The 26,575-nt window shown below is 36.0% G+C and overlaps 2 protein-coding genes across 2 annotated transcripts; one reads left to right on the top strand and one right to left on the bottom strand.

Annotated features, from left to right (window-relative positions):
• The first annotated feature begins 1,221 nt into the window (after positions 1–1,221).
• On the top strand, positions 1,222–3,513 carry LOC137715740 (metacaspase-9). The gene is made up of 2 exons (XM_068455083.1): positions 1,222–1,603; positions 2,204–3,513. Exons 1-2 carry the CDS (start codon positions 1,222–1,224, stop codon positions 2,797–2,799), a joined length of 978 nt encoding a protein of 325 aa, XP_068311184.1. The 3' UTR covers positions 2,800–3,513.
• LOC137715739 (pleiotropic drug resistance protein 2-like) lies at positions 3,024–10,533 on the bottom strand. The gene is made up of 20 exons (XM_068455082.1): positions 9,889–10,533; positions 9,348–9,468; positions 9,165–9,253; positions 8,878–8,962; positions 8,481–8,771; positions 8,307–8,397; positions 7,130–8,030; positions 6,851–7,011; positions 6,595–6,698; positions 6,320–6,479; positions 6,153–6,230; positions 5,901–6,022; positions 5,461–5,793; positions 5,046–5,336; positions 4,868–4,951; positions 4,611–4,744; positions 4,278–4,505; positions 3,976–4,147; positions 3,622–3,876; positions 3,024–3,512 (listed from the first exon to the last, which is right to left on the bottom strand). Exons 1-20 carry the CDS (start codon positions 10,263–10,265, stop codon positions 3,243–3,245), a joined length of 4,347 nt encoding a protein of 1,448 aa, XP_068311183.1. The 5' UTR covers positions 10,266–10,533; the 3' UTR covers positions 3,024–3,242.
• Positions 10,534–26,575: the final 16,042 nt, after the last annotated feature.

Here is a 26,575-nt window from a genome sequence, read left to right on the forward strand (position 1 = left end):
TGGTTTAAGTCCACCAAGTAAGAAGTCAACTTTAGGCTTGGGGCGGCTTAAACACAAGCTTGTTTAACCTTTTTTTTTTTTTTTTTGTTGAACAAAAGCTTGTTTACTTGAATAGAGGGTTAGACTCAACTTTTGGTTGATACATTTTTGTGCATCAATTTACCTAAATTGAAAGAAAAAAAAAAAAGTCTTCTCACTTAACATGACGATCTAAGTAGTCATTTTCTAGATTTATAAGTGAGAGATTTTAGATTTGACTCTTATTAATAGCGAGTTTGATGGTACATTATTATATGACTAATTCATTGTGTGACTTAACTCAAATCTCTCACCTCTCTTATAGTAAACATATGAGAGATTATATTCACACACCCCAAATTACTTCTCCCACACCCTTTTAATTTTTTAACATTTTCTACACACCACTAACACTTGATAGAAAAATATTAAAAAATTAAAAGGATGTGGAAGAAGTAATTTGGGTGTGTGAATATAATCCTCCCAAACATATTATTGTATCAAAACTAAAAGTAAATTGTATCTGGGCCCAATTTTTTTCATCTCTTAGACCCAACAACCCAATTTTTTCCACCAAACTCCCAAATTTCCTTCCTCTTCTCATTGAGTTCAAATCATCTGCAAAACTCTTTATGACCTCTCTATGCTCTATCTACTTGAGTGACACGTGTCATTTTGACTTCATTTTTTTTTTTAAGTTTTTGATTTTTTTTTACTAAGGAGATAAATTTAAGAGTTAACATTGTTAAATGTGGTTTAAATGACTGATAAGGTGTCAATAAATGAGATAGATGATAAATCACACAAAAACCGCATAAGATTTTGGGTGCAGATGATTTGAACTCCTTCTCATTAGCCTTGAGAAGAATAGGAACCACCATGCTCTACCACTTCGGCTTCAAACATAGCTCCACTCTATGCTCCTGTCAACTTCCATTAAAATTAGCTTCTCTCTTTTCTGATTGGTTGGAGTGAACTCATTCTATTTTTCAGAAGGACTAGACTTTAAAACGCAGAAAGTAATCTTCCCACGCTTGAAAGCCAAGTACATAACTTGAACCAAATTTCAAGCGAGATAACATAACATCCCACGATTACTATAAAACCAAAAGTTTGGAAGAGATCGACCACAAAACAACTGAAAGATACCCAAAAAAAAAAAAGTAACATTCAGATTATTACTGCTTGCAATTATTTTAAATTATGGAGAACATTGAAAGGAAGAGGTTGGCCGTTTTGGTGGGGTGCAATTACCCAAACACCAGAAACGAGCTGCATGGTTGCATAAACGATGTGCTCACCATGAGAGACACACTTGTGAGTCGGTTTGGGTTCGATCCGAGCGACATTCAGCTGTTGACTGATGCAGCAGCAGCAGATGCTGGTTCTGGTGGTTCCTTATCAGTTTTGCCAACAGGTGCAAACATTAAGAAGGCACTTGGTGAAATGGTTGATCAGGCTAAACCACGTGATGTCTTGTACTTTCATTACAGTGGCCATGGAACAAGGATTCCCTCATTGAAACCAGGCAACCCCTTCAGGCAGGATGAGGCAATTGTGCCTTGTGATTTCAACCTTATCACTGGTGGGTGTTAAAAATTACTAATATGCACTATATCGTGTCCTTTTAGTCTAGTTATTTAATTGTTCTAATTAATTTCTCTCTTATATGTTATACTTCAGGTAATGATACATGCATATGGATCATATTGTTTAGTCACGTTGTAGTTCACATCACTAACATGAATGAGACCTGCTCATATGATCACATCTCACTTTTATTAGAAATGTGGTCTACAATGTGGTGCAAATAGTTTTATACTTTCTAATTTATTGAAAATAGTTATGTACGTTTATTATGGTAAAATGTGAGAGTTAGAGAATCTATATCTTTAAGAGTATATGTAATGATAACTTTTAAAATGCTTAAAAACGCTTTTAAATAATCAAAACATTTTCACTCGTGCATTTGGCAGAATAATATAAAATGTTTTTAAGTACAAAAACAACTATAATTCTTTCTAGATAAACACTTGATTAAAAAACCATTTTCTACTTTCTATAGTTTTTTTTATTTTTTTTTATTTTTATTTTTTAATAATAAGAAAAATGCTCATAAGCATAAGTGTTTTGGACACCTCCTCTAATTTTTGTCATAATAACACATTGGTAATTCACCATGTAGATGTTGATTTTAGACAATTAGTGAACCGTTTGCCGAAGGGAGCAAGCTTTACAATCCTATCAGACTCATGTCACAGTGGAGGCCTCATTGACAAGGAGAAGGAGCAAATTGGACCTTCTCATGTCACTGAAACTAGTAGCAAATCATCATCTATTTCCTCCAAGCCAAAGGCCATTGCTTTCGAGACCATATTGCACCACCTCTCATCGTTGACGGGAATAAACACATCCGATATTGCAACCCACTTGCTAGAGTTGTTTGCAGCCGACGCCAGCCTCAAGTTTCGCTTGCCTCCGCTTGAAGTCCTCGACATGTTCGAGTCATCTAAGCCCGATGAAGGAATTCTACTCAGCGGGTGTCAAGCAAACGAGACTTCCGCGGATGTAACGAACGCAGTTATGACTGGTGGCAAGCCGTGCGGGGCATTCAGCAATGCGGTCCAAATGGTGTTGAAGGATCGCGAGGTTGAATTAAGCAACAAAAAGCTCGTGTTGCTTGCGCGACAAGTTTTGAAAGAACAAGGGTTTGAGCAGCACCCTTGTCTCTACTGCAATGATGAGAATGCTGATGCCACTTTCTTGTCGCAACTCGAGTAGCTCAAGCTTATGAAACATATGTTGGATATGATGTGATTTGTCAAAAAATTGAAGTGTATTATTATTGTTTCATTTTACAAATAAGGAAGCCACTGATATTGCTATTTCTTTGGCAACTTCAGAACTCAAAGTTTACCAGAATCTCTGTTGCTCTGTTGTTTCTTTGTTCCGCTTCCATCGAGCTCTTTGGTAGAATAAGTTCTTATTCGTTGCATCTATATCAATACAAATCACAAAGCTTCCTCCATTCAATATTCAAGAATAAATATTGCTATACAAAAGTAATCTCGAAAATGTATCCAAAGCCAAACAAAATTACACAAAATGTACGATACCTAAAACAATAACAAGACAGAAAGAGGACAAATTGTCTCTCTAACTTTGGCTGTAATGTTGTACACTCGACTATCTATTTAACAATCTTTAAGATACAGTAAAATTCCTTATCTCCTTTGGAAGTTAAGGTACTTGATGCCGTAGGCAAAGACGAAGAAGAAGAGGAGGACCCAACCAAGATGAGCAATGACGACAGGGATCAGAAAGTCGTAGTCAAAACCCAAGTAGTTTTTGAGAAATAAATCAACTCTTTGACGTCCTTGAATAGGAATGTCGATGTCAGTCTTGATATCACCAACTTGAGATGTGAAGATACCATAGATTGTCCAGGCAACGGGAGAACCCCAGTAGTACCACCTCCACCAGATGGGAATTAGCTGCAGTATTGAGACTTATATTAGGTATAAAGTAGTAATAGAGATGATCCGTAGCAAGGTAAACATATAAAAAAAACTCGAAATGGGAAGAACAGTTCAAATGACATACCGGCCTGGGAATGAGAAAGCCCGAGAACAAGTTCCAGAAACTCAAGAAGAACGACATAACAATTGCAGCAATTTGATGGCCAGGAGTCAGGGACACAACCATCATTCCGTACATAGAGAAGTAGGTAAAGCACATGAAGATGAAGTAGTAGAAGTACAAAAACTTCTCCACCTTGAACTTGTACCCGATCATGAAAAATAGAAGGCAAGAATAGATGAAGGTTTGGATTGCAACGTAAATTGTCTCAATAGCCACCTATAACACCAATATATATATGTCAATAAACAAAGATATGATATTATAATGACTACACAAAAAAAAGCACATAAACGAGTGTGGCTGTCAATATCTTACCTGAGCAAATGCATAAGGCAACTCTGAATACATTCCGGCTGCTCTTTCACGATAGAAAACCGTTCGTTCAACCGCAACCACAGATTGCACAGCAGAAGCATTGCTAGCTCCAAGGAAGAGAACGGCGGAATAGGTAGCTCCCAAAAGATTGATCAGGTCTTGTTGTTTGTGTCTGTTCACAAGAAGATATAAAAGTTAAACGTTGTATAAGTAGCAATGTTTGGAGAAAACATGCAACGAATCACATTTCAAAGAAAATGTCATACGAAATAAGTAGCTAATAATAAAGTGCCTGAACTTACATCTTGTCTCCTTTGCCCCAGAAGATAACACCAAATAATATTCCAATGGAGATTGTCATGAAAAACCTAATGGCATTGTATCGTGAGTTCCTCCAGTATGACCAGTGTTGTTTCCAGAAGCATGCCTTGCATTGTGTTGCAAAGCTTTGGGAGTATTGTGTGGGGAAGTAAAGATCGCTGGAGCCTGGTTCTGGAACGCTTAGTTCCTTGATAAGTTCTTGATTTCTCCTGAACAAACGAAACAAAAAGCATGAAAAAATAATAATTAGCGCACACAGATTAGTGGATGGCAACGATGGAAATGAACAGAAAGCACAGCTACATGCAACTTACCTATAGAGATCAGAATTTGCAAATATTTCTGCAAAGTCCACATCATTCTGAGCCTCAATGGCGGCGGAGCTGACCTCCAACATCCAGGTAGCTGGATTGTAACCCTCTTTGATCTTTGCAACCCCTGGAATAGCCTGCAAGATGTCTTGTATTAGTCAAACAATTTAAGCTCATAGAGTAAGATGCATTTTGGATTGCATGAGATTGATGTTTGAAATTTTTTTTTTTTAACCTAAGCGATTCAAGTATAAACTTACCTCAAAGTATTCAACAAGTTTGTGAGACTGGCGACCCAGAGGACCGGCATAAATCACTTGTCCTCCTCTTTTCATTAAGAAAAGCTGCAAGGCAAAACGATGTCAAGGTGAAATACTGTACACGAAATAATGAAAAATTCTAGCAATTAAACAGATTAAAAAAAAGATCAGTTTGTACCTCATCAAAAGCTTCAAAAATGTCAATGCTAGGCTGGTGAATTGTACAGACAACAGTTCGTCCTGTATCCACGGTGTTTCTTACGGTACGCATAACAATGGCGGCTGCTCTAGCATCAAGACCTGATGTTGGCTCATCCATGAAGATGATGGAAGGGTTGGCAACCAATTCTACAGCAATAGTGAGCCTCTTTCTCTGCTCAGTTGAAAGTCCATCAACTCCCGGAAGTCCAACTAAAGCATTTCTCAATGGGTGAAGCTCGACCAAATCCATAACCTCATCAACAAACATCTGCATAAAGGAAAGAAAATAGATAATGAGAGTCAGCATATGTTTATGGGAATGAAACAATTTATGAAGAGAATAAATGCTCGAGTTGCTAAAAGTAGTTTTTGATGAGAAATCAGGAACATACCTTTCGTGTTTCGTTCTTGACATCTTTACCAAGACGCAGCCAGGCAGAGTACAGGAGAGACTCATAGACAGTAACAAATGGTGAATGAATATCATTTTGTTCACAGTAACCACTGACCCGAGCAAATGTGGCTTGGTTCTTTGGGTAACCAGAGATGGTAATACTTCCTTCAATGTACCCGCCGGTCTTTCTTCCAGCTAAGACATCCATCAAGGTTGTCTTTCCAGCACCACTGACACCAACTAATGCAGTCAAAACACCAGGCCTAAATGCACCACTGACATCTCGTAGAAGTTGGAGTCGAGTCTCTTCAATCCCTTGGCTCTTCATTTCCTGGTAAAGATACAAAAAAGGTTAGCATAAACAAAACAAATTTGGAAAACGATTGAATTCTGGCTTTGCTTGTTTAGAACTCCAAACTTCAGAAGAAAAGTACTTACGGCAGGCATATCCACATAGTAATTCACATGGTTGAAAGCGAGTGAGAGGGGCTGGAAGGGTAAAACCATTCCTCGTTTGGCTTGATTATTTCCTTGAGAATTTCTGACTTGCATATCAATTCCTGTTATTGATCATTATTTATTAGATGAAGAAAATAATTGATGGTGAAGCTACTAATCGAGATGTAAAGCATACACCATCTTTTACAAACAAACATCCCGGTTAGGATCCACAAGAAATAATATTTGTACCTTCTGGACTGGATCGTCGCTTCTTATTCCATTCAGAGTCTTCATCATTCTCAATTAGAGTTTTAGTTTCACTTAGGGCTGAAATTGAGAAAATAATAAAATAGATAATCAGCACTTGAGCCATTACGGTAACAATACCTCATGACAGTTGAAAATTGTTCACTTACGATCTAAGTAGGTCAGTGCTGCCATAAAAAGAATATTGAAGAGAACAGTAAATCCGAAGAGCGCAGCAATACAAGTCCAATACCAAGCCTCTGTAGTAAACAGTCCTCTTTCCCTCAGAAGTACCTTTCCAACTGTGTTTTCAGAGGCATTGAAGACAGGCTGTGCAAAGGGATTAAAAATATCGTTAAGCTCAACCAGTTCGATTTAGATGTGAAAGTGTCGTGGTAAATATTAAGATACGGTGTGAATTATATAAACACTTCAGTTAACTTACTGCACTCCATCTTTTATCAAGAAACTCATTGATAGCAATTGCATTTTGCCCATACATCATAGGTGACGAATAGTAGCCCCATATCATCCACGGCTTGATGTCATCTGCACAATGAGATGGGATATTGTGAACATTTGATAACATGTGGAAGGAGTATCAGTCATCAGTGCAATCATTTTGAAATCTGTAAGGTGCTGGTGTCAAATTGGTAAATGCACCAGCTTACTTCGACAATGAAATGAGAAGGATTTCTAACCTTTAGCGACAACAAACCCTCCAAGGACAAACACCAGTAGCAATGTAAAGGAACCAATTGTACTCGCAACCACCTCTGTTCTTCCAAGGGCAGCAATGAAACGGAAAAGGGAGAGTGCCATCTGATGTACGCCGAAGAAAGCCAAAAACTGTTTGAAGAACCTGAGCATATGTACATGTCAGATTAAAGAATAATTCAATTGCATATCTTTCGTAATTTCTTTAGCAGCACAAAAATAAAGCTTTTGAGAATGATATGACTGATAAGATTGAAGCTTACCTACTGGCCGCAGGTGCAAACCCGATGGTGTAGTATGTTAGAACAATCCATATCCCAGATTCCATTAGTGAAATGGGAATTCTGGTTAGCGAAATGGGCAAGCCAAAAGCCCAGCCAGGATAGAACAGGGCATCCCTTTGTTTAAAGAACACAGGAATCCTGAAAACTGTCATTGCAAGCTCTGCCATTCCGTTAAACATGACGTTAATGAGACTGAAAAACAGTGCTCCCCAGAATTTTGCCGAATCTTCTGTTCTTCCAGCTTTCATTTCTGTTCTTAAGAATACCGTCAGAGCAATTGTAGCCATGATTGTTATCTGCGTAGTTTTGAATATGTACACGAAAGAGTTACGCTTCATCAGCAACCATTCCCTTGCAAAGCATGCCTTGAAGAGCTCCATATTGGATATTCCGTACTTATCCATCACCAGAGCAGCAGGATGGACTGATCTTTTATCATAAGGAACTCTTAGTTCCTCCACGAGACGTTGGCCAACATGAAAAGTGGTGAATGCTTGAACAAAATCGGATACTGAAACAAATCTGTAGGGTTGGTTCTTCTTAAACCAGTATTGTTCTTGGTCCTTCTTAGACGTCACTTCTTGCAAGAAGTCTGCAACACCTTTTCTGTCAGGGCATTTGAACCCCATAAATTCGAAGAACTCAAGCACGTTTTCACGTGGACCGTGGTACACAATCTGACCCTCAGAAAGAAGCATAATGTCGTCAAACAGATCATACGTCTCAGGTGCAGGCTGCAAGAGAGAGATGACCATTGACACTTCCATAATATGAACCATCTGCTTCATGAACTTGACAATCTGAAAGGTTGTGGAACTGTCCAGCCCCGTTGATATTTCATCCATGAAAAATGCTTTCGCTGGTCCAACCAACATTTCTCCTGCATTCAGAATAGACATTGAGAATTAGAATACCAGGAAATAGTTTTGTATCTTAACTACCATTCCTATCATACGAACCAAGACTAACAACGGTTTCTAAAAGAAATAAAAGCGCCAGTTGCAGAAACCACATTGGTGCATAAGTTTATAGAAAATCTTAGAAATATTTTATAACTTAACATGCAAAAATGACACGGTTGTTATCTTAAACACGCTCAGATACAAATATAAAGCGTAACATCACGGAATAATTCAAATGACATACAATAACGTACCAGTAGTTACACGTTTCTTCTGTCCACCGGATATGCCCCTTCTCATGTCATCACCCACCATAATATCAGCACAGATATCAAGTCCAAGTATCTATCAGAATAATTAAAAGACGTTAGCCTTGTACGATAAGAATGATGGAACAAGAATACAATCTTATGATTGAATCAACAAACCTTGAGAACGTAATCTGTGATCAAACTAGTTTCCTGGCCAACCATAGATGTGGCTTTCATGAATGCGTCGATTTCAGGATCGGGTTTGATACCTGAATCTTTCTCCCGTCTAGACAACTCTACCAGCATATCGTACCTGGTTCCAACTCCCAGGCAACGTCCGGAGAAATCCAATGTTTCACGAACTGTCATCTCTCCATAATGAAGATCATGCTGGCTAATATAAGCAGAAGTTCTCTGAGGCACAAATTCGTGGAATTCATGGCCGCAATAGGTCACGTTCCCAGTTACCTGTTTATAACACATCTTGTCAATACATAAGAAAATGTATAGACGTACACGCATTAATCAATTGATAACTGTGATAAAACGTAATGAGATAGAGAAGATTACAAACCCTTAGATCTTTATCGAGTTTGCCAGCAAGTGCTTTTAGCAGTGTTGTTTTTCCTGACGATGGAGGTCCAAGAAGCAGTGTCATCCTGAAAAACAAAGCAATAACTTATGGTTGAAATTTGGAAACAAAACTACCGTCACACGAGCAGCATAACAAAAGATTAGTTTCCGTCTTCTTTTCAGAGGAACATGAGTTTGTTCATGATGATTGACTAAGTTTTTTTCATTGATGCAACAGAACTTACACTAGTCCATGAAGATGTTAAATTGGTAAAGCTGTGAGCATACCTTGATGGTTTAACAACACCGCTCACATCTTGGAGTATCTTGACAACTCTCTTCTTTGATTTTGAGAGTCCAATCAATCCAACTAGTCCCTGTTCACAGGTGCACATATAGAAATCTAAGATCCGCTGGCAAAATGCTAGATTAACAAGTAAGGTTCGGTATTAAGAGATGTCGAAACAATACCTCAAGTTGGTTCAAGGTGGAATTCAGCAGAGTTGGAAGTGCTCTGGTGCCAACATACGCATCTCCTTCTATTGATAAATTCTGGAATCTAACCTCAACCTTAGGAACCTCAATTCCAACCCTGTTTCCAAATTAAAACACAAATTTACAAAAATAATCCAAAATTCCAAACCAAACACAATTTTAACAAGAAAACCAAGGAAAAACAAATCTTCGATTCATCTGTTTTCATGATTTCAAAGTTTATGTTTTCTCAAACCCCAACTCAAAGAGTTTCGAATATTCGCCACTAAGTACTTCGGTCTAGTAGTACTGTTCACTTGTAAGTGTGAGATTTTAGTTCGAATTTCTATTGAGTTCGATACCTATTTAGTCCTTTAACTATTAATGTAAATATATTGTTGTATCAAAATAAAAAACGTTTCAAATTGAAATCTTATTCTTTCCCTTTTCCCCAAAATTTCAATCGAACTCAACTTTTTTTCCTACTGACTTTCTCATCAACCAAACAAACTACACAGAGCAGAAACAAGAGACAAACCTGTCATTTCTGGCTCTGAGCCTCTGCAAGAACCTTTCATTATCATCCTCCACGACCTTAAGTATGCTCTCCATCAACTGCTTCTTGTCTTGCGCCCCAAGATTCGCAACGTCGACTTCTTCAGTTACAAATCTCCCATTGCTCATGGCCTGTCTCAGCATCCCCCTCCTCATCCTATCATAAGTGGGCAGCCTCTCTATGGCGGCCCACTTGAGCTCCTCCTCCTCATCCACCGCCTGCTGCCGCCCGCTCCGCTGGAACACGTCCGGCGCGTTCCACATTTCCCGAACACTAGTCGACCGCCAGCTCCGCCGGCTGCTCGACTGCCTCGCCACACTGGACTGCCTAGCCAGATCATCTCCGGCTAATGTCGCCATTTTTTAAACTCCCAAACCACCAAATCACTCAAAAATCGAGATTTCAAGTATTGGATTTGACAAACGCAACCAAATCAGACGAACAAAGTTTCAGAAAAACCGATTGAACTCCTATGTTCGAGTTGAAAATTGACGATCAGCAAAAGAATGGTTTTTTGCTTTGCTTCTTGTCTTGTCAAAATTCGTCACACTTCGCTTCTTGGTTTTTCGTGAAGAGTGAGAAAATGTGAAGAGAGAGAGAAAAAAAGAAAGAGATATTTCTGCCATTCATTTGGTTCAGCATTATATAGACTAACAAAGTCTTAGCAGGACAAAGAAGAAGAGTCTCCGAAAGAGAGAGAGGGAGAGAGAGTGAGTCGTCTCTGCCCAGCTGGCTTTTCTTTTGCTTTTATTTTTTATTAATATTTTAATTTCTCGTGTATGATGGGAAGCATGGGTGCTTAGTCAAAATCGTACCAATCCGTCCGTTCACACGGCGGCCGGGTTCGGAATTTCGGATTAGGATTCTCATCCTCTTCTTAGTTTTTTTCATCTCCTTTTTTTAAACCGTTACAATTAAATCATATCAGCATTTTATATTATCATTTGGTGGTATTTCTCTTCATATTGAAGTGATAGGTCTTAGGTTCGAATTTTGTAGATGATGAATTTGATACCAAATTAGGTTGCTTATTATGTGACTTAACTGAACTCCCTCTCCCCTTAGTAAAAAAAATCAATGTACTAAAAAAAATATATCAACGTACTAAAAAAACAAAAGCAAAAATGGAAAGGAAAGGGGATTAGGAGAGGTACTAAAAAAAATAAAAAATAAATAAAAGAGAGGAAAGGGGAGGGGAGAGACGCTTATATGATTTTTTATTTTTTTATAAGGGTGACCGAACGCCTGGCGGTCCGACCACACAAAACACCCCCATAATGCCATATCAATTCAAGACTAGCCCCGCACACCCAATATGTCTCTGGCCGGACGATTACATAATTTAGTCGTCCGTACCTAAAATTTTCAACACAAATCGCACTAGACACAGGAGGGTGGGATGCGAGAATGATGTGGTATGTACAAATGATCATGTGAATTGGACGACTACACCTAAGAATTTCTTCTTATGAAAAACAAATTTCTAAACACGAGCATGTTGTCATAGCGTCAATGATGCCATATTGTATGAAAGGAAACTTACATATAAATTATACAATTAACAGAAAACACCATGATGTCATAGAAGTCTTTCTATAACCAAAAAAAAAAAAAAAGTCTTTCCGCATATGGTAAGGGTGGTTTGGTCATTGTGTACGGCTAATCTCCCCTATATTTTGACCGCTGCTGTATTTTGGTGACCAATTGTAGGCCGCGTTGTTCTCAATGACTTTTCCTCTCTTATTTTCAAGAAAATAGAATCAGGAGAGTTTCTTCTCGTCTAGCTCCTCGCAAATTAAACAATTAAATAAATTAATACAATAAATGCTCTCTCCTGTCTTTTTCTCTTCTTTTCGTTTCTTTTATAATAATAAATGCTATTTCTTGTGATGGTGGGAAAATGTTAGGATATTGGATCCACGGTTATATACTCATTCAGATCGTGAGAATATTCTGTTATATTGCTGTGAAATTTCAACGGTGACCTGCACCGGGCTTATCATGTCATAAATTACTACGGTCTTTAGTAACAGAAAATCTCACTAAAATAAAAATAAACGGTAGAATTGTTTGAAATTCGAAGTTAAGCGTGACCGACAGGCGACAACCGATATCCATATCACTGCAAAATAAGAATAATGGGCCCATTATCGTATATACGACTTCGACTCTAATTTAATCAAACATCAACATTGTATATTCCTAAAAATATTACATTAGTTGAACTAATCCTAACTGATGTTTGGTTCTTGTAGTATGCTTCGACTGTACCCATCGAGGGACCATCTCATTCTCTACCACATTGACGATGCCAGTTGCTGCCCAGCCACAAGAATTTGATATGCATGCGTACGTAACAGATCTTCTCAGCTTTTGTTTTACCTACTTTTTCTTTACTCGCTACTCTTTTACCAAATGATCGTGTGATTCTAATTTCTGTTTGTTATCGCCTTTCGATATCATATGAGGTCACCCACCTCAAAACACTAATCTTCTTACTTACTTTCTTACTTTAATTTCTTCACTTCTATGTATATCATGTGTATTCCACAAGCATGCAAAATTAAAATTTTAATTATACTAACAATGGAAGAGAAATAGTGGGATTTTAATTAATTAAAATGGACTGTTACTATGGCTACTTTATAGTCTTTTTTTCCCGCTGACGTTATATTTTCACCCACCATAAAAAGTTTTAAAAACTAAACACTCTCTTCTCATCCACTTGTAATCCTAAAATATCCCTAACAGTTTTAAGTTCTATATAAAACAAATCTAAATAAAGAATGATTGTAACTTGGAGATTTTAGAAAAGTGGAATAACCGCAAACGTCTCCGCCAACCCAGCCGAAAACAAACCACAACCAAGCACCACATGTGACAGCTTTAGCTCCTTTTCTCTTTATCGCTGGGAAAGTTACCTTCCTTTTTTTTTCCCCCCTCCTTTCTCTATTCCTCTCTATCTCTTTCTTTCTCCCCCTACCAGATATAAATTTAAGATTTGTATTCATACTTATTCCCGAAGTATGGGTTGAAAAGTAGGGAGAAAAGAAGAGATAAAATTTGGATGAGTGGGGTGGACGGAAGATATAGAACTCGTGCTTTCATTATGGATTAACTAGCACGAGTATTGGGGGTGAAAGAAAAAAGATTATGGGGGTGTGGTATATGAACACTCTTAAAATTTTATTTTTAAGTGCAAGCGAAGTACACGTAGCATAAGAAGAGTTGAGAAAGTTGAAATGAAAAAATTGCTAGTATTTCGCAACTTAAATTTACTACATTTTATAATCACATTCGTATCATTTTTTTTCACTATAGCTCAATAATATAAGTATATCTTACATTTATTAAAGAGTTGTTGGAGAAGTAATACAAATGTGATAAATGTAACATTTTAAATTGTAAATAGAGTGATCTCAGTGGTGGACTTTAGAAATTCGAGTGAGAAGGAGCACCTAAGAAACTCAAATTCCTTTTTTTTTAGGACAAATGACAAGAACAAAACTTTCAGTATTCCCTAATTTTGTAACACATTCATACTAACAACAAAAATCTTAAGAGGAATTTTGACATCATGATGAAAAAAAAGAAGAAGTACATGGGTCACTTTATTATCTTTTACGTAATTTTATAATATGTGTTGAAGTTTTATATAATAACAAAAAAAATGTTTCAGAGGAAGTACTTCCCCTCGTTCCTCTTACAAGGATTTGGATCCTCTCCTAATGGAGAGGATCCTCCTAATCCATCATTATGGGCAGTTGAATTTTTATCCAACAGTTACAAACAGGGAGGCCCTTTTAAAGTTATAATAATTATAGCCGTTGGATAAAAATTCAACGGCCCACGATGATGGATTAGGAGGATCCTCTCCATTAGCTCAGGAGAGGATCCAAATCCCTCTTACAAACCAATCACAATTCCACAGGTGTGTGTATAATATTGTGTATAAGCTCTCATCTAGTACAACGGTTTAGTAGTATTCTTCTTCACTTGTAAGTGAGAGGTCTTAGGTTCGATTATCGCCAAAGGTAAATTTAAATCACATTATTGCTAGCCCATTGTGAGAATAAGTTCATCCCTCCCTTTTAGTGTAGATAATATTGTTTGTTAAAAAAAAAATATTGGGTATAAGCTAAAAGCCGTACGTTTATGCAAATGTCCCCGTCTTGTTATTTATTTGTAATTAAGAACGACTTCTTTAACGGTAAGGAGCCAACTAGTACAAAGAAACAAAAATATCATTTTAGTAAAGTCATGAACAAAATACCAAAACTTCATACTTAGGGCCATCTCTAATGGAGAGGACTAAAAGTTCAAAATCCAAAAAATGCTTTGATTTGCTCAAAAATTTATCTCCAATCGATGGTTGGGCTACAGTTTTGTGAAGCCTACCAGAGCATTATTTGGCCAAAGGAGCATTAGACTACTCAAATGTAGCCCTCCATCTTAACCCCTTTTTGAAGTTCAGCTCCTCAGTTGCATTAATTGATTCAAATTTAATGGTTAAATTTGAAAACATCCAAATAGTTTAATTAAATTAACCAATAAATTTAAAGTATAAACTTAAAACTAATAAATTATTAAGGAAGCTATGTTTAACTCATTCGGTTGAAAATGATATATGAATATGACATGACCCTGGTTATTTAAAATTTTTATTTTATTTTGGAGAGCTTTAATTTTGAATGGAATGATATTTAGCCATTTTAATTGGAGATGGACTAATGTTTTACAGCAGGAACACTATTAATCCGAATTACCATGTAAAAAACAAGTAGACAAAAAGTCATCCACCGTTCATATATCTTTTCCTCTTGGATTTGAACGAAAGAAAGGGAACCAGATCTCTTAAGAGGTTGAACTTTCTGAGCAAAAGATTTGGTCCGTTAAAATTTAATCTAACAGCTACAAATAGGGGAATCCTCTAAAGTCATAATAATTGCAGCCGTTAGATCAAATTTCAACGGTCTAAATCTTTTGCTCAAGAGGCTCAGTTTCCTAAACTCGGGAGGAGATCCGGTTTCGAAAGAAAGGAAGGTGGCCAGCCAGATAAAGTTTCAACGCCTTCTAGAAAGAAGGGAAGGAAGGAGAGCTGGCAATGGCGATGGCAACGGAGAAGAATACCTAGTTTTCAATACCTAGTTTTCAACAGCCACTTGTGCATGGGGTCCTTTTGCCTGCATTGTCTTGACAAATACAAAAATAATTCAATTATATCAATAAACAAACAAATGGATGAATCCAAGGCGGCGTGAATGGCTTGATTGAGAGAGGATTCTTGCTGAGAATCTCGATGATCTTTAAATCACATTTGTTTACAATATATTGTACGGTTATAAATCATTGCACATTTTTTTTATTTAAAATTGAATATAAATAGTATCTGATGAAAACTGGCTGCGCAATGTATGATAAATATATATGATTTGAGGATCTCCGGGATCCTCACAAATTTTTTTCATTTGTTCATAATATACACTTCACTCGCCTTGATTAATTAACACATCTTAATCAAATTATTTGTGGGCCCTAATCCTTTCTTCTTATCCCTTAGGAAAATAAGTTCATATCCAACTGACTCGGTCAAATGACCATATGCCAAAATATAACTTATTTTAACATGAAAATCGTTTCTAACCAAAGATTAAGCCAAAAAACTTGTGAACTCTGCCCAACTATAAATAAGACACCAGGCCAGCGTGCTGGTCAAAATGAACCAGCCAGCCAGCCCAATGCAGCAGCGCCTTCTGGTCCCATAAACCAGACAAGTTCCATGCTTAATCACATGTCGATTGAAAGAAACGATATTGCAGCAGAATCTCTTCTCAAGTGATGCATCAACTTAATTAATTAAAGCATCTTTACCAAAAAGCTAATTACTTATCTCTTCTTTTCGTACACAAAATAAACATTTTAATTGCATATTTTGCAAGTAATCCCATTCCCGGTATTGACTATTAAAATTTCATAATAATATTTATATATTTTTCTTATATTATATACTTTTTTTAGTATATTATCTTATGTACCTTTGCAAAAAGAATTATACCATGCATGTGGACAGACTAATAATTAAACCTTTATTTGGGCTTAAAAAAAATAATAATACAACCAGGACGCATGCAAAAGCCAAAATATCGTTGGGGTTGGTCCAATGGAATGTTGCATATATACGTAATTAAATTTAATTTATTTGATAAACCTAACATTAAACTATTTAGTGACGTTGATTTAAACATGACCATTTGGCCCCCTTTCGATTGGAGATTGCCTAAGATTCGTCCAGTTACACTTAGATGGTGCAGATTTTCCCTGCAACTTGCTTTGTTTTCTAGTTGCAAGTGGTAGCCCTAACGTTCCCCATTCAAATATGGCATGCATGCACGGGTTTTAGGGGCAGAGACTGTTTGACAGTATTAAGAAAAGAAGAAAAATTACATGTGCTTATAGATAATTAGACTATTTTTCATGTTGTCAATTTATTTATGGTGAAGCCTCAACTTCTTTAAGAACGTCATATTTAAAAAAAATACATGTTAATTAAAAATGTGATTGCCACTCTACATATATTTTCTCTCGTACAGTTTTATCTGTTTGTATTTGTAATGCAAAATAATATGGAAAGTGTTATTGACATTCTAAAAATCTCATTCTACACTCCACCTTACAAGTATATTTTTCTTTCCAAATATAGAAAGTCTGAAATGTAGAATGACATTTTTAAAGTGACAATAACAATTCCCAATAATATTTAGTATTTAGAATATATAACTGGTATGAAACAGTGTTTGCATTCACATGCATGCATGGTTGAAGTCCCCGCAAGTCCAAATCTCTAGATATAGTCAGATCCACGTTTTTCGTACTGTTAAATACTGCTAAATAATTAATTAATTTTTTTAACTCAAATAATTAAATTATTATTTATTTAGGTGGAAGTATCCACATTTTTTTTGGGGGTAAAAATATGTTGTTAAAAGACTGAAAAAGTTAGGTAATGCATGGCCGTCAAAATTGAGTCCTAGGCCGTTCCGAATGACGATATTTGACAGTCACACCCTAAATTTAGCTTGGTCCCAATCCGACGACTCTGCTATCTATAGTTTGGGGTGACTTGGTCTTTGTTATCAAGCGTTCACGTACGCGTTCGTGTTCAACATTAGTTAACCATCACCAAGCTAATCATGCTGTACAGACAAATATTGCTTTTTTGAGAGGGGAATTAACTTGCATGTTTTATTTATTTATTAAAAAAAAACTTAAAATACTAATTTTTTTTAATACAAGCAATATTTATACCTCAAACTATACTCAAAGGAGTGGGAGAATTTGGACGTGGAACACCTTGTGTTGGACTTGTTCCCCCATACCATCCCAATGTGATTAAGATCAATCTGAATTCCAGACGTTTCAAGCTCTGGCTCGATTAAATGCATTAGAGGCGACAAAGGCATGAAGGGAGGCTTGAAAAACTGTTGGAATGGTCTGTGTTGGGATGCAAAGACGATGGTTTTTAGATTTGGCAAACATGAGATGTGTCCCACACTTGAAGAAGTACATCGAATTTTGGAAATTATTTCTAATTCAAAATTTATAATGCGTGTTTGTTTTTATTATAGTTAATCCTATAATTATACAAGAGTTCGAAGTAAAAGCATTTAGAAAAAATAAGTCAAACTTTTAAGTTATGACACAAAATAAAATAAAGTCACTTTCACAATTTACAAATTTGTCGTATCAAATTTTCAAACGTTGCTATCTTACTCGTGTATGACATAACAAATTCTACACGTTTATTAATAACGCTTGAAAAATTCTTATGTAAATATTCATGTCAAATATAGTTAATCCAAATCCAATATATTCATTCATGTAATCCAATATATTCATTCATGTAATGTACAATCGAGTCGCTTTTATTTTACAATTTGTACAAGGAAGAATGCAAATGGACAATCTTCAACACGATTAGTGTATTCCCCGCACCCCCTTTCCGTATCAGTGACAGATCTTTTTTACATCCTCTGCAAGAATGTTGAATAAAAATTCAGGGACAATACCCTTCTGAACGAGTAGGACACAACTGCATGTATAGCCTTATTAATCCGACTAAATAAAGCATCACGTGCTACTATTAAATATTATTCACTCACCATAATTGAAACTGTAATGGATTTATCGCTTACGATAGAAAGAACCAGGTCATCATGTAATAATTTAGTTATGTTATAATAATTGATATAATTCAAGTTGATACATAAGTAATATTAAAAATCAATTTTAAATGATTCAATACCTGTCAATGGGTCACATGTCATATATGATTTATATATCCAACTACAGAGAATCTATAATTTCTTATTAGCCTCGTTACACACACATGATACGGTTTTAATTTGCATGCGTTTAATCTCGCATCGCAAAGCCGACAATCTTCACCATCAAAAGTATCGCACAAACCACATGGTGGCTACCTAACTATCTTCAATCAAACCAATGCAAAACGATCAGCCTCTATATCATAAAATATTTGTAAACGAAAAGATGTTTTAGAGCATCTCCACCGGTTAATAAAGGGTAAAGATAATTGATAGGTAAGGGCAATGAAATTACATTTTATTTTAGTACAACAATATATTTTACGTCAAGGGAGGGGGAGTTTGGCTACACACAATGGACAACCTAATTTGGTATCGAATTCGTTATCTACGAGATTCGAACCTATGATCCCTCACTTATAAGTGAAGAGGAATACCACCAGACCGTAGTATTGAGTGGCATGAAATTGCACTTACTATCACTCTAAACAGTAATTGTCTTTGTGCAAGTTCATTTGTTTGGAAGGAGAAAGGGTAAGGACAAAGCGAATACTACTCAAAAATGTATATTTTTTTATGTTTGTACCTTGTGTACTTAGTAAGTTTGTTCTTTGAAGAAGATGGTTGAACTTTTTAAGTTTCTCAAGTGTACCTAATTTTAAGTGCGTTGTTAAAAAACATTTGTATTTTTTTAAAATTTTTTGGTATTTTTTTTTATATTCTTTCTGTATTTTTAATTTTTTTAACATTGAAAATCCAACAGTCCAGATGAAAGGATTGTTGGAAATCCAACGGTCTGCAAGCATTACAATTGTGTTGTCATGTGGGTGGGCTATCACATGGGTGGGGCCCTCCCTCACCCCCGTGCTGATTGAAAAGGCCGCAAGCTCGTGTAATTGTTGCAAGGGCACAAGCCCTTGCCCCCATTTGCCTCTCCAATTTTAGACCGGTGGAGGAGGTTTTTCTGGGTTGGAGGCAGTTTAAACCAATAGCAAGAGCAATAAAGAGACTGGTGGAGATGCTCTTATACAGCCATACTTAACCATGTACATTAATGCTAAAGCTAAGCGACCCACTTAATTATTGTCAAATGATAATTAAAGCAATGGTGATCGGTATTGATATTTTCTACCTATTTCGGGTTTTGAACCAAATGACAAGTGAAGTTAAACTAACTCTTAGCCTCGTTTAGTATAGAGATTGTATTGAAATAGATAATTCTCTAAATTCAAGGCATTTTGAAAGTAAAGGAGAATGATTTTTCTTTTGAAGGGGATTAAAAAAGGATTAGACATGAAGTAAACTTGTCCCTTCTAATTCTCCCATTTTGGAGAGGATGAGTAATTCATCTCCTACCTCCAACTTTACCGCAAAATTGTCATTTCTTCTTTCGGCGTAACTTAAATATAATGAAATATCAATCCCAAATCCGATCCTCAATACCAAACCAACTTAAAATCGTGTTTTTAAGGTTCACTTCTTAGTAAAAGATGACAATAATACGCAAAACATGATTGTTAATCCAAATTTCAACTGTATTTTTTTTATTCGTTCTCGAAATTAGAGTACTTGTTTGAATTATAAATTTACATTCATGTTAGGTGTTGACAGTGTGGTAATGAACAGACACATGAGAAGGGGATATACTAAGAAACTCTTACAGATCAATGAGCAATATTCAATATTATTAATCTAAAAGTACACTTAAACTCTAAAATATATTGTGCTTAAGTAGATAACTTAGAGCCCTATAGAGTACTTAATTTCTAATTAATCATTTACAGAAAATAAAATAAATAACATAATTTTTATACAGTTAAACCTTTCTATAGTGATACGATCTATAAAGGAATAATCTTTATGTAATAATAAAAAATTCCGGTTCAAATGTAGATCAATTACATGCTTAATAAAGGAAGAATAAACTTTACATTACAATAAGTTATAATTGTTATAAGTCCCGCCTTAAGAAAACTTGCCTTTGCATAGTAATTAATAATCATCAATAAATAAATAAATAATGCAAAGTCACATATTGATTGAAAATTGCATTTGTTGTATTGTATGTATTTATAAAATTCACTTAGGGTTATTTCACTAATAGCTACTATTATGTGCACAATTTTCAATCGGTCCCTATAGGGGTATTGGACTTGTGATGGAATTCCATTTTCAGCGCAAAGCAGCCGAATATTTTGATGGTTTTCAATTGTTGGCTAATGAACAATATTTGGAGAGGGTGGTCGTAGATCAGAGAGAGGAATAGTATAGTTTTTGGTATGTTGCTACCCAATATTGGAACCCATGCCTCAATAGTCATTTCATGATAGTGTAATATTTTTTTTCAAATTAAAATTTTGATCAGGGGTATATATATCCAATAGATTGGGGAGTGACAATATAGATGAGAAAACCTTACGAAATAGTGAAGCCCCTTCTCATTCAAAAAGGAAAAGTTCCCCTAGTCTTCTCATTCATTCTTTATCCTTCTAAAATTCGACTTTACTATTGTTACGTGCACCAATACATAGTTTATATTTTCTATTTTTCATTAAGACCAGCAGACATGTCCTAAAAGCAACATATAGAAAAGCCAAAACAGGATACATCATACGTGTGCAATTGAGCTAGAACTACTCCATACGACATGGGGTCTATATGAGTTTCATTGGGGAAGCTAGCATTTTTCAATCCTCCTGAAATCAAGCAATACTTTCTTCAAAAATTCTAACCCTAACGAGACGCATGCAGCTCGATCTATCTCTCCAGTACAAATTCATCTTTCTTCACGAAGAGTTAAGGTACGCACCTAGTTTTTTCGTTCTAAACCCTATATGCATATATATAGCTAACCTATGCAACTCTTTGCTTTTTGGAATTTTTGAAGCTTTTTGATGACTTGTTGATTGTCAGAGGGCCGGCTGTTGGCAAACACCAAGCTAGCTGATGCATGCATGCATGCCTAGTTTCTTTGATACTCACTTTTTTGGGGCCGGCCGATTATAGCTTTTTCAAGCTTTTAGGAAATTTCCACTCCAACGGTTATTTGATAGTTTTATCAGCAGATCGATTGCTAATCCTCAGTTCTCAGAACTTGGTTTGTATACAACACATTCTCACTTGAACTCTTTTATGTTCTGATTAGATGCATGCATGCATGCCCATAATTAACTCTTTACGTTCTGATCAGATGTATGTTGGACGTTGGATCATAATTCAATGACTATTAGGTCTACACAGTTAATTTAAAGATTGCTTGGAATATAAATAAGATTAAAATTTAGTTAATAGCCATAGCTTGTACCCCAAGTAAAGTTAATCTATTCCGAATTTCCTTGGAGAATAAGGGCTCCTAATTCTATCCTATTTGGGATGAGATTTGGTGTATCAATTATCCTTGGATTGCAAGGAATCCTAATAACATTATTATGGGAAGATTCATTAGGGTTAAGTCCATATAAATACAAGGGTAAGGTCTCTGGTCACAACACTTAGAAACTCATATGAATGCCCTATTAGTTTGAGTTTAAAGGAGTGTTGGGTGTGCAAAAGGCTTTGGTCAACTAAAATATTATTCCACGAGATTCCAATATGATTTCCACTGTAGGAGAAGTCCGTTCATGGTTTAGCCTATTTCACACAGTTCTGTCAAGATTATTTGTCTTTACATTCCATGGATTCTTTCAAGTTAGTGTTTTTAATTGTTTATGAAATATATAAAGTCTAACAATGCATGCATGCCCATAATTAGATCTGCGACGTTTCCAGAATTATCATGCATATTGCCCTAACAAGGTCTAACACAATGGTATGTCACAATCACGGACATTGTTTTATTTCACATTTAAGTCTTCTTCATTGGCATCCTTCGAAATCTTTAATCTACGTGCTGTAATACTTCTATTGCTCGATTTGAATAGAAAATTTAAGAGTATTAAGAATTGTAATATAATAGTAGGTTTTAAAGTTTTAAAATTAGTAAAACAAAATTTCTTGGATGACTTATCACGGGCTACACATTGTCTTGTATTAAATGTGGTATATTTTTGTTAATTTCACAAATAAATTAGGTCGAGACAGTGAAGCCAACAAAGTCCACAAGTCACGGATAAGGTAACACCTTATGCAGATATTTTGTATGAAAAGTTGGCCGACTGATTCCTTTGTTTGATTTCTTTCCAAGGACCCAATTATTTAATTTTGTGGTCAAACTTGGCGTTAAAATTTAATGGCGACTTCCTATTCCTAACAGAAATAGAAGCTTCCAAGAAATAAGTAAGGGACAAAGAAAAATTAAAGAATAAAACATGAAAGCCGCCGGTATAGAAAAAAACTACAAAAATGTTATTTTATTCCTCTGCTCTATTGTGTACTATAATATGTTCAATATCCTATTAATGTACAATAATCATTAATTTGAGTATGATTAAACTTGCACTATCTAGTTGGGTGAATTGTAAATTAAGGAACCAATATGTATATTTTTTTATGATTAAGAATGATTGTGATGATTAAGAAACTAACAAAATGGAAAAATTAGTGACTAGAATATTGTGATGATTAAGTGTTGGATAAGAGGAACAAACTAATGGTTCATTTAGATGTGCTTTTAAAATGGTTAAAAGCTCTTTTAGATAAAATGATTTTACTCCAAAAGCTGGGGCTTCTTGCAGGAATGCAGGAAGCACTTCAAGTGCTTTCATTTTTTTTTTTTTTTTTTTGCTAAGAATTGATTTCAAAAACCTTTTTACCAAAATCACTTTTAGTTATTAAAAAAAAAAAACACTTTTAAACCAGCTATAAATCAGGTTGCAGTCTAGTTTAGCGATCATTAATCGAGCATTACTGGTCAGAAAACTCATTAATTTACAAACATAAATGTATGGCAATCACTTTAATCATACACGGTTTCTCTCTCTATTTGTCTCTGTGAACTCCAATATCCCAGATCCAGAAGCCTCCCCACCCTCCGTTTCAAGTTTTAGCAGTCGCCCTTTACTCTTACTCGGGGTAGGCGGTAGCTCGCTACCCCTCATTTTCCTCCTCCTTCCTTCCATTCCCATCCCACCATGTTCTTGGATCGGCGGGTTGCAATAAAAAATTTGTTTGTATACTCACTTAGCCTCACTCTTTACCCATAAGATACTTTGTTTGTATATATTGCAAGGATTTGTGAATGGGACTTGGTTTATGTTGTTGGAGATTAGAGTTTTTTTTTGTTTGTTTTTTCAGCCTTCGGGTCCAAGCTTGTGTGGGCCTCCAGTTGTATTTTAGGTTGTAGCTCTCATTTTGCTTGAACCTTTTACTTTATCTATAGTTGTTTACCTGGTTCTTTTTGGATATGTACCAATTCTTAATGTAATAAAAGATATCTTACTTGACAAGAAGAAAAAAAACGTATGGCAGATATCTTACTTGACAAGAAGAAAAAAAAACGTATGGCAGTCAATCACTACTAATAGTGAATAACTAGAGCTAATTAAATGACTAAATACCGTATTCAAACTAACAAAGAAGGATAAGTCAATGAAATGAGTGCATTTTTGCTCACTGCTATTTAGTGTGATGTATGATCATCACCTTGTTTATCATTGTTAGATGTGTTTGAATTTTGAGATTTGTGTTTATCCACTGCACGAATCTCAAAATTTAAACTCATCTAACAATGATAAATAGGATGGTGAACATACATCACATTAAATGGTGGTAAACAAAAATGCTCCCTAAATGAAATGGTGAAGGGTCAAACCTTTACTTGAAGGGTTTCACTTTCAATAATTATTGGAGTAGGATAACGGTCCACTTAGGGAAGCCATGTAAAAGACGAGTAAATTTCGTAGAGACTTTTGCACCTCATCAAGTTGCATTGATTGATACCTCTAATTATTCAAACTCTCATGTGGAGGTTGTTAAGTGTTAACTGACTTGAATTAATTTCTTTCATTTTCTATGCACGTCAATACTCATTGATATTAGTTGCATATCGATATTATTAGCCATTGATACGTCTTTTACTCGCCACCTCATTGAGTGCAACTAAAATTAATGACGATCGTTCCGATTTTCTTAGAATGCCACTCGTTTACAAAAATAATATCAGCTTTCGATATAGAAATTAAATTGAACTTAGATTGGTTTTAAAGCTATATCATAAATTAAAGGTCTTTAATTACTTTATTTTATGGAAGTCAATATTTAGTTATTATACATAGTATATTGGTGTATAGATAATTGAGTTTGCTTTTATCTTTTTATTCTCTTCTTTCAACCTCTACTTAGTCGTAACAGCTCTGTCCTGTATTTCATATTAGGGAAGGGTTTGAAAAATCGAAAAACCAAACCGAACACCAAATGGAAGCCAAGAAAAACTAATCCAGAAAAAATTGAATTAAATTACAAAAATCAAATCAAATCAAAATTGTGACAACCCGTCCCTAATTTTACATTTTATAAATTTTAAAAGCGTGAATTGACGAAAGTGCCCTAGAGGCAAGGATTTTGACTTCCGTTGGCCATTGTTTAGAGAGACGTATGAGTCATTCTTTTGGAGTATTTGCGTAGTAATCATTGCCACAAACGCATAGGCAAAAACCGTTTGCGAGTCCGGATTATAACAATATAGTTATGGACGTTTGAAATTGTTTTACTAAACTATAGGTTTTCAATTAATTAAACTCCCACTATGTGGGAATGAGAACCAATTAGAGGCTTGGTTTCGGCCCAATCAGGTATGTGTTGTCAAAGGGACCAATCAAATCAAAAGAGTAATGGGCCAATAAGAAATTAGGGAGGAAAGAGGGACCAATCAGGAAAGGGAGAGAAAGCTCTTAGCTTTCCCTTCGACCCGTACACCCACACAACAACCCAGTTCGACCCTGAGTGATTCCTTCACCTCCACCATTTTTTTAGGCCAACTACACCCATCCATCACCTGCAACCTCTTTCACAAGCTCTCCTCTACCATTTCCGCCCAAGATTGAAGGATTTTAGGTCCTATTTCATGTAGAACTTCACCGGTGCACCGAAGGTGCTCGACGGCAATTCCTCCATTCTGGTGAGTTGCACCACCCACCACCACCCTTAATCAACTTTCCTTGGACCCAGGAACAAGACCCAACCAGTGGTAAGGGCGTTGGAACACCGAGGAAGGATAATCAAAGAACACCCACCTTAGGGTTTCCGGCGGGTTCAAGCTAAATTAGGACTTTTCCTGGCCAAATCGGACTTGGCCACAAGCACTGATCGTTCTTGACGCCTCAATATTCATGCTAGGGAGTTGTAGCGTGGACCTCGGGTGAGTGGGTTTTTTCCTTTTTATAGTATATATATGATTGATAGTTTCCACAAATGCTTTTAAATTGATTTATGCATTTTATGCCATGTCTTATATATATATATATATATATATATATATATATATATATATATATATATATATATATATATTAAAATACTATGATATGGTTGAATTTTAGATTGCATCATGGCATATCCATATGCATATTACTTGCATATAATTGTTGTGAATGCTTTGAAATGCTAAGGTGAATGTGGGATGCGCAGGTAAGTCTAGGTAAGGTTATGTGGTGGATTGAAATGGTTGAATCAATTTGGCATGCATATGTTCATATAGTGCTCATCATTGCTACACCCCGGTGTTAGTGCTCCTACCCAAGGCCAGGGCACAGCATTCACGTGTATGTTCACCTCCCGCATCGCACTCTCGCCTTGGATCCAAGTAGGTGCTAGCCTATCATACATACTGTAGTAGGCAATTCCGACTCATAGGTGACTCGCGCATAGCGTCAGCTGCACATGATCGTAGCACTAGAGCGTTTATTATTACACCTAGCAAGTCGTACAGGTCACATTAGGTGACTCCGACTCGTGTGTTAGCATAGTCTGATGAGCGATAGGTGCAGTCGTACATGTTACATTATGTGACTTCGACTAACATGCTAGTATAGATTACTGAGCACATGATCATATCTATATTATTGTTGAGCTATTCTACTGTGGCATATTTATGGACTTACAGTTAGCATGCATTTGATTTTCATACTTAGACTTTGTATGATATTTTGGAAACTATACATGTTTTACGGCGAATGGTTATAATTTTTTCAAAAAGGTTTTTATAAAACTTTATTTTGAGGCCCACTCACCCTTGTTTTTCGTCCCTCCAGATTTTAGCTGCTGAACGGTTGTATCGACGAGGATTCTTAGTGAATCTCATTATTGGTGGCTACTTCTGAGGGTATAATCCTTATCCACTCTACTGTACTTTACTTATGCTCTGATGTCACGTGTGAAATGGGTTCATTCCCGCTCACCAGCGCACTTTT

This window comes from Pyrus communis, chromosome 14 (genome assembly GCF_963583255.1).
Source record: "Pyrus communis chromosome 14, drPyrComm1.1, whole genome shotgun sequence".
In the NCBI taxonomy this organism is placed as follows: Eukaryota; Viridiplantae; Streptophyta; class Magnoliopsida; order Rosales; family Rosaceae; genus Pyrus; species Pyrus communis.

Coding starts and splice junctions, on each gene's coding strand:
- LOC137715740 (XM_068455083.1), top strand. CDS start 1,222: ATGGAGAACATTGAAAGGAAGAGGTTGGCCGTTTTGGTGGGGTGCAAT. Junction 1,604..2,203: donor TGATTTCAACCTTATCACTG/GTGGGTGTTAAA, acceptor TTCACCATGTAG/ATGTTGATTTTAGACAATTA.
- LOC137715739 (XM_068455082.1), bottom strand. CDS start 10,265: ATGGCGACATTAGCCGGAGATGATCTGGCTAGGCAGTCCAGTGTGGCG. Junction 9,469..9,888: donor CTCAGAGCCAGAAATGACAG/GTTTGTCTCTTG, acceptor ATTTGGAAACAG/GGTTGGAATTGAGGTTCCTA. Junction 6,231..6,319: donor AGCACTGACCTACTTAGATC/GTAAGTGAACAA, acceptor TCTCAATTTCAG/CCCTAAGTGAAACTAAAACT.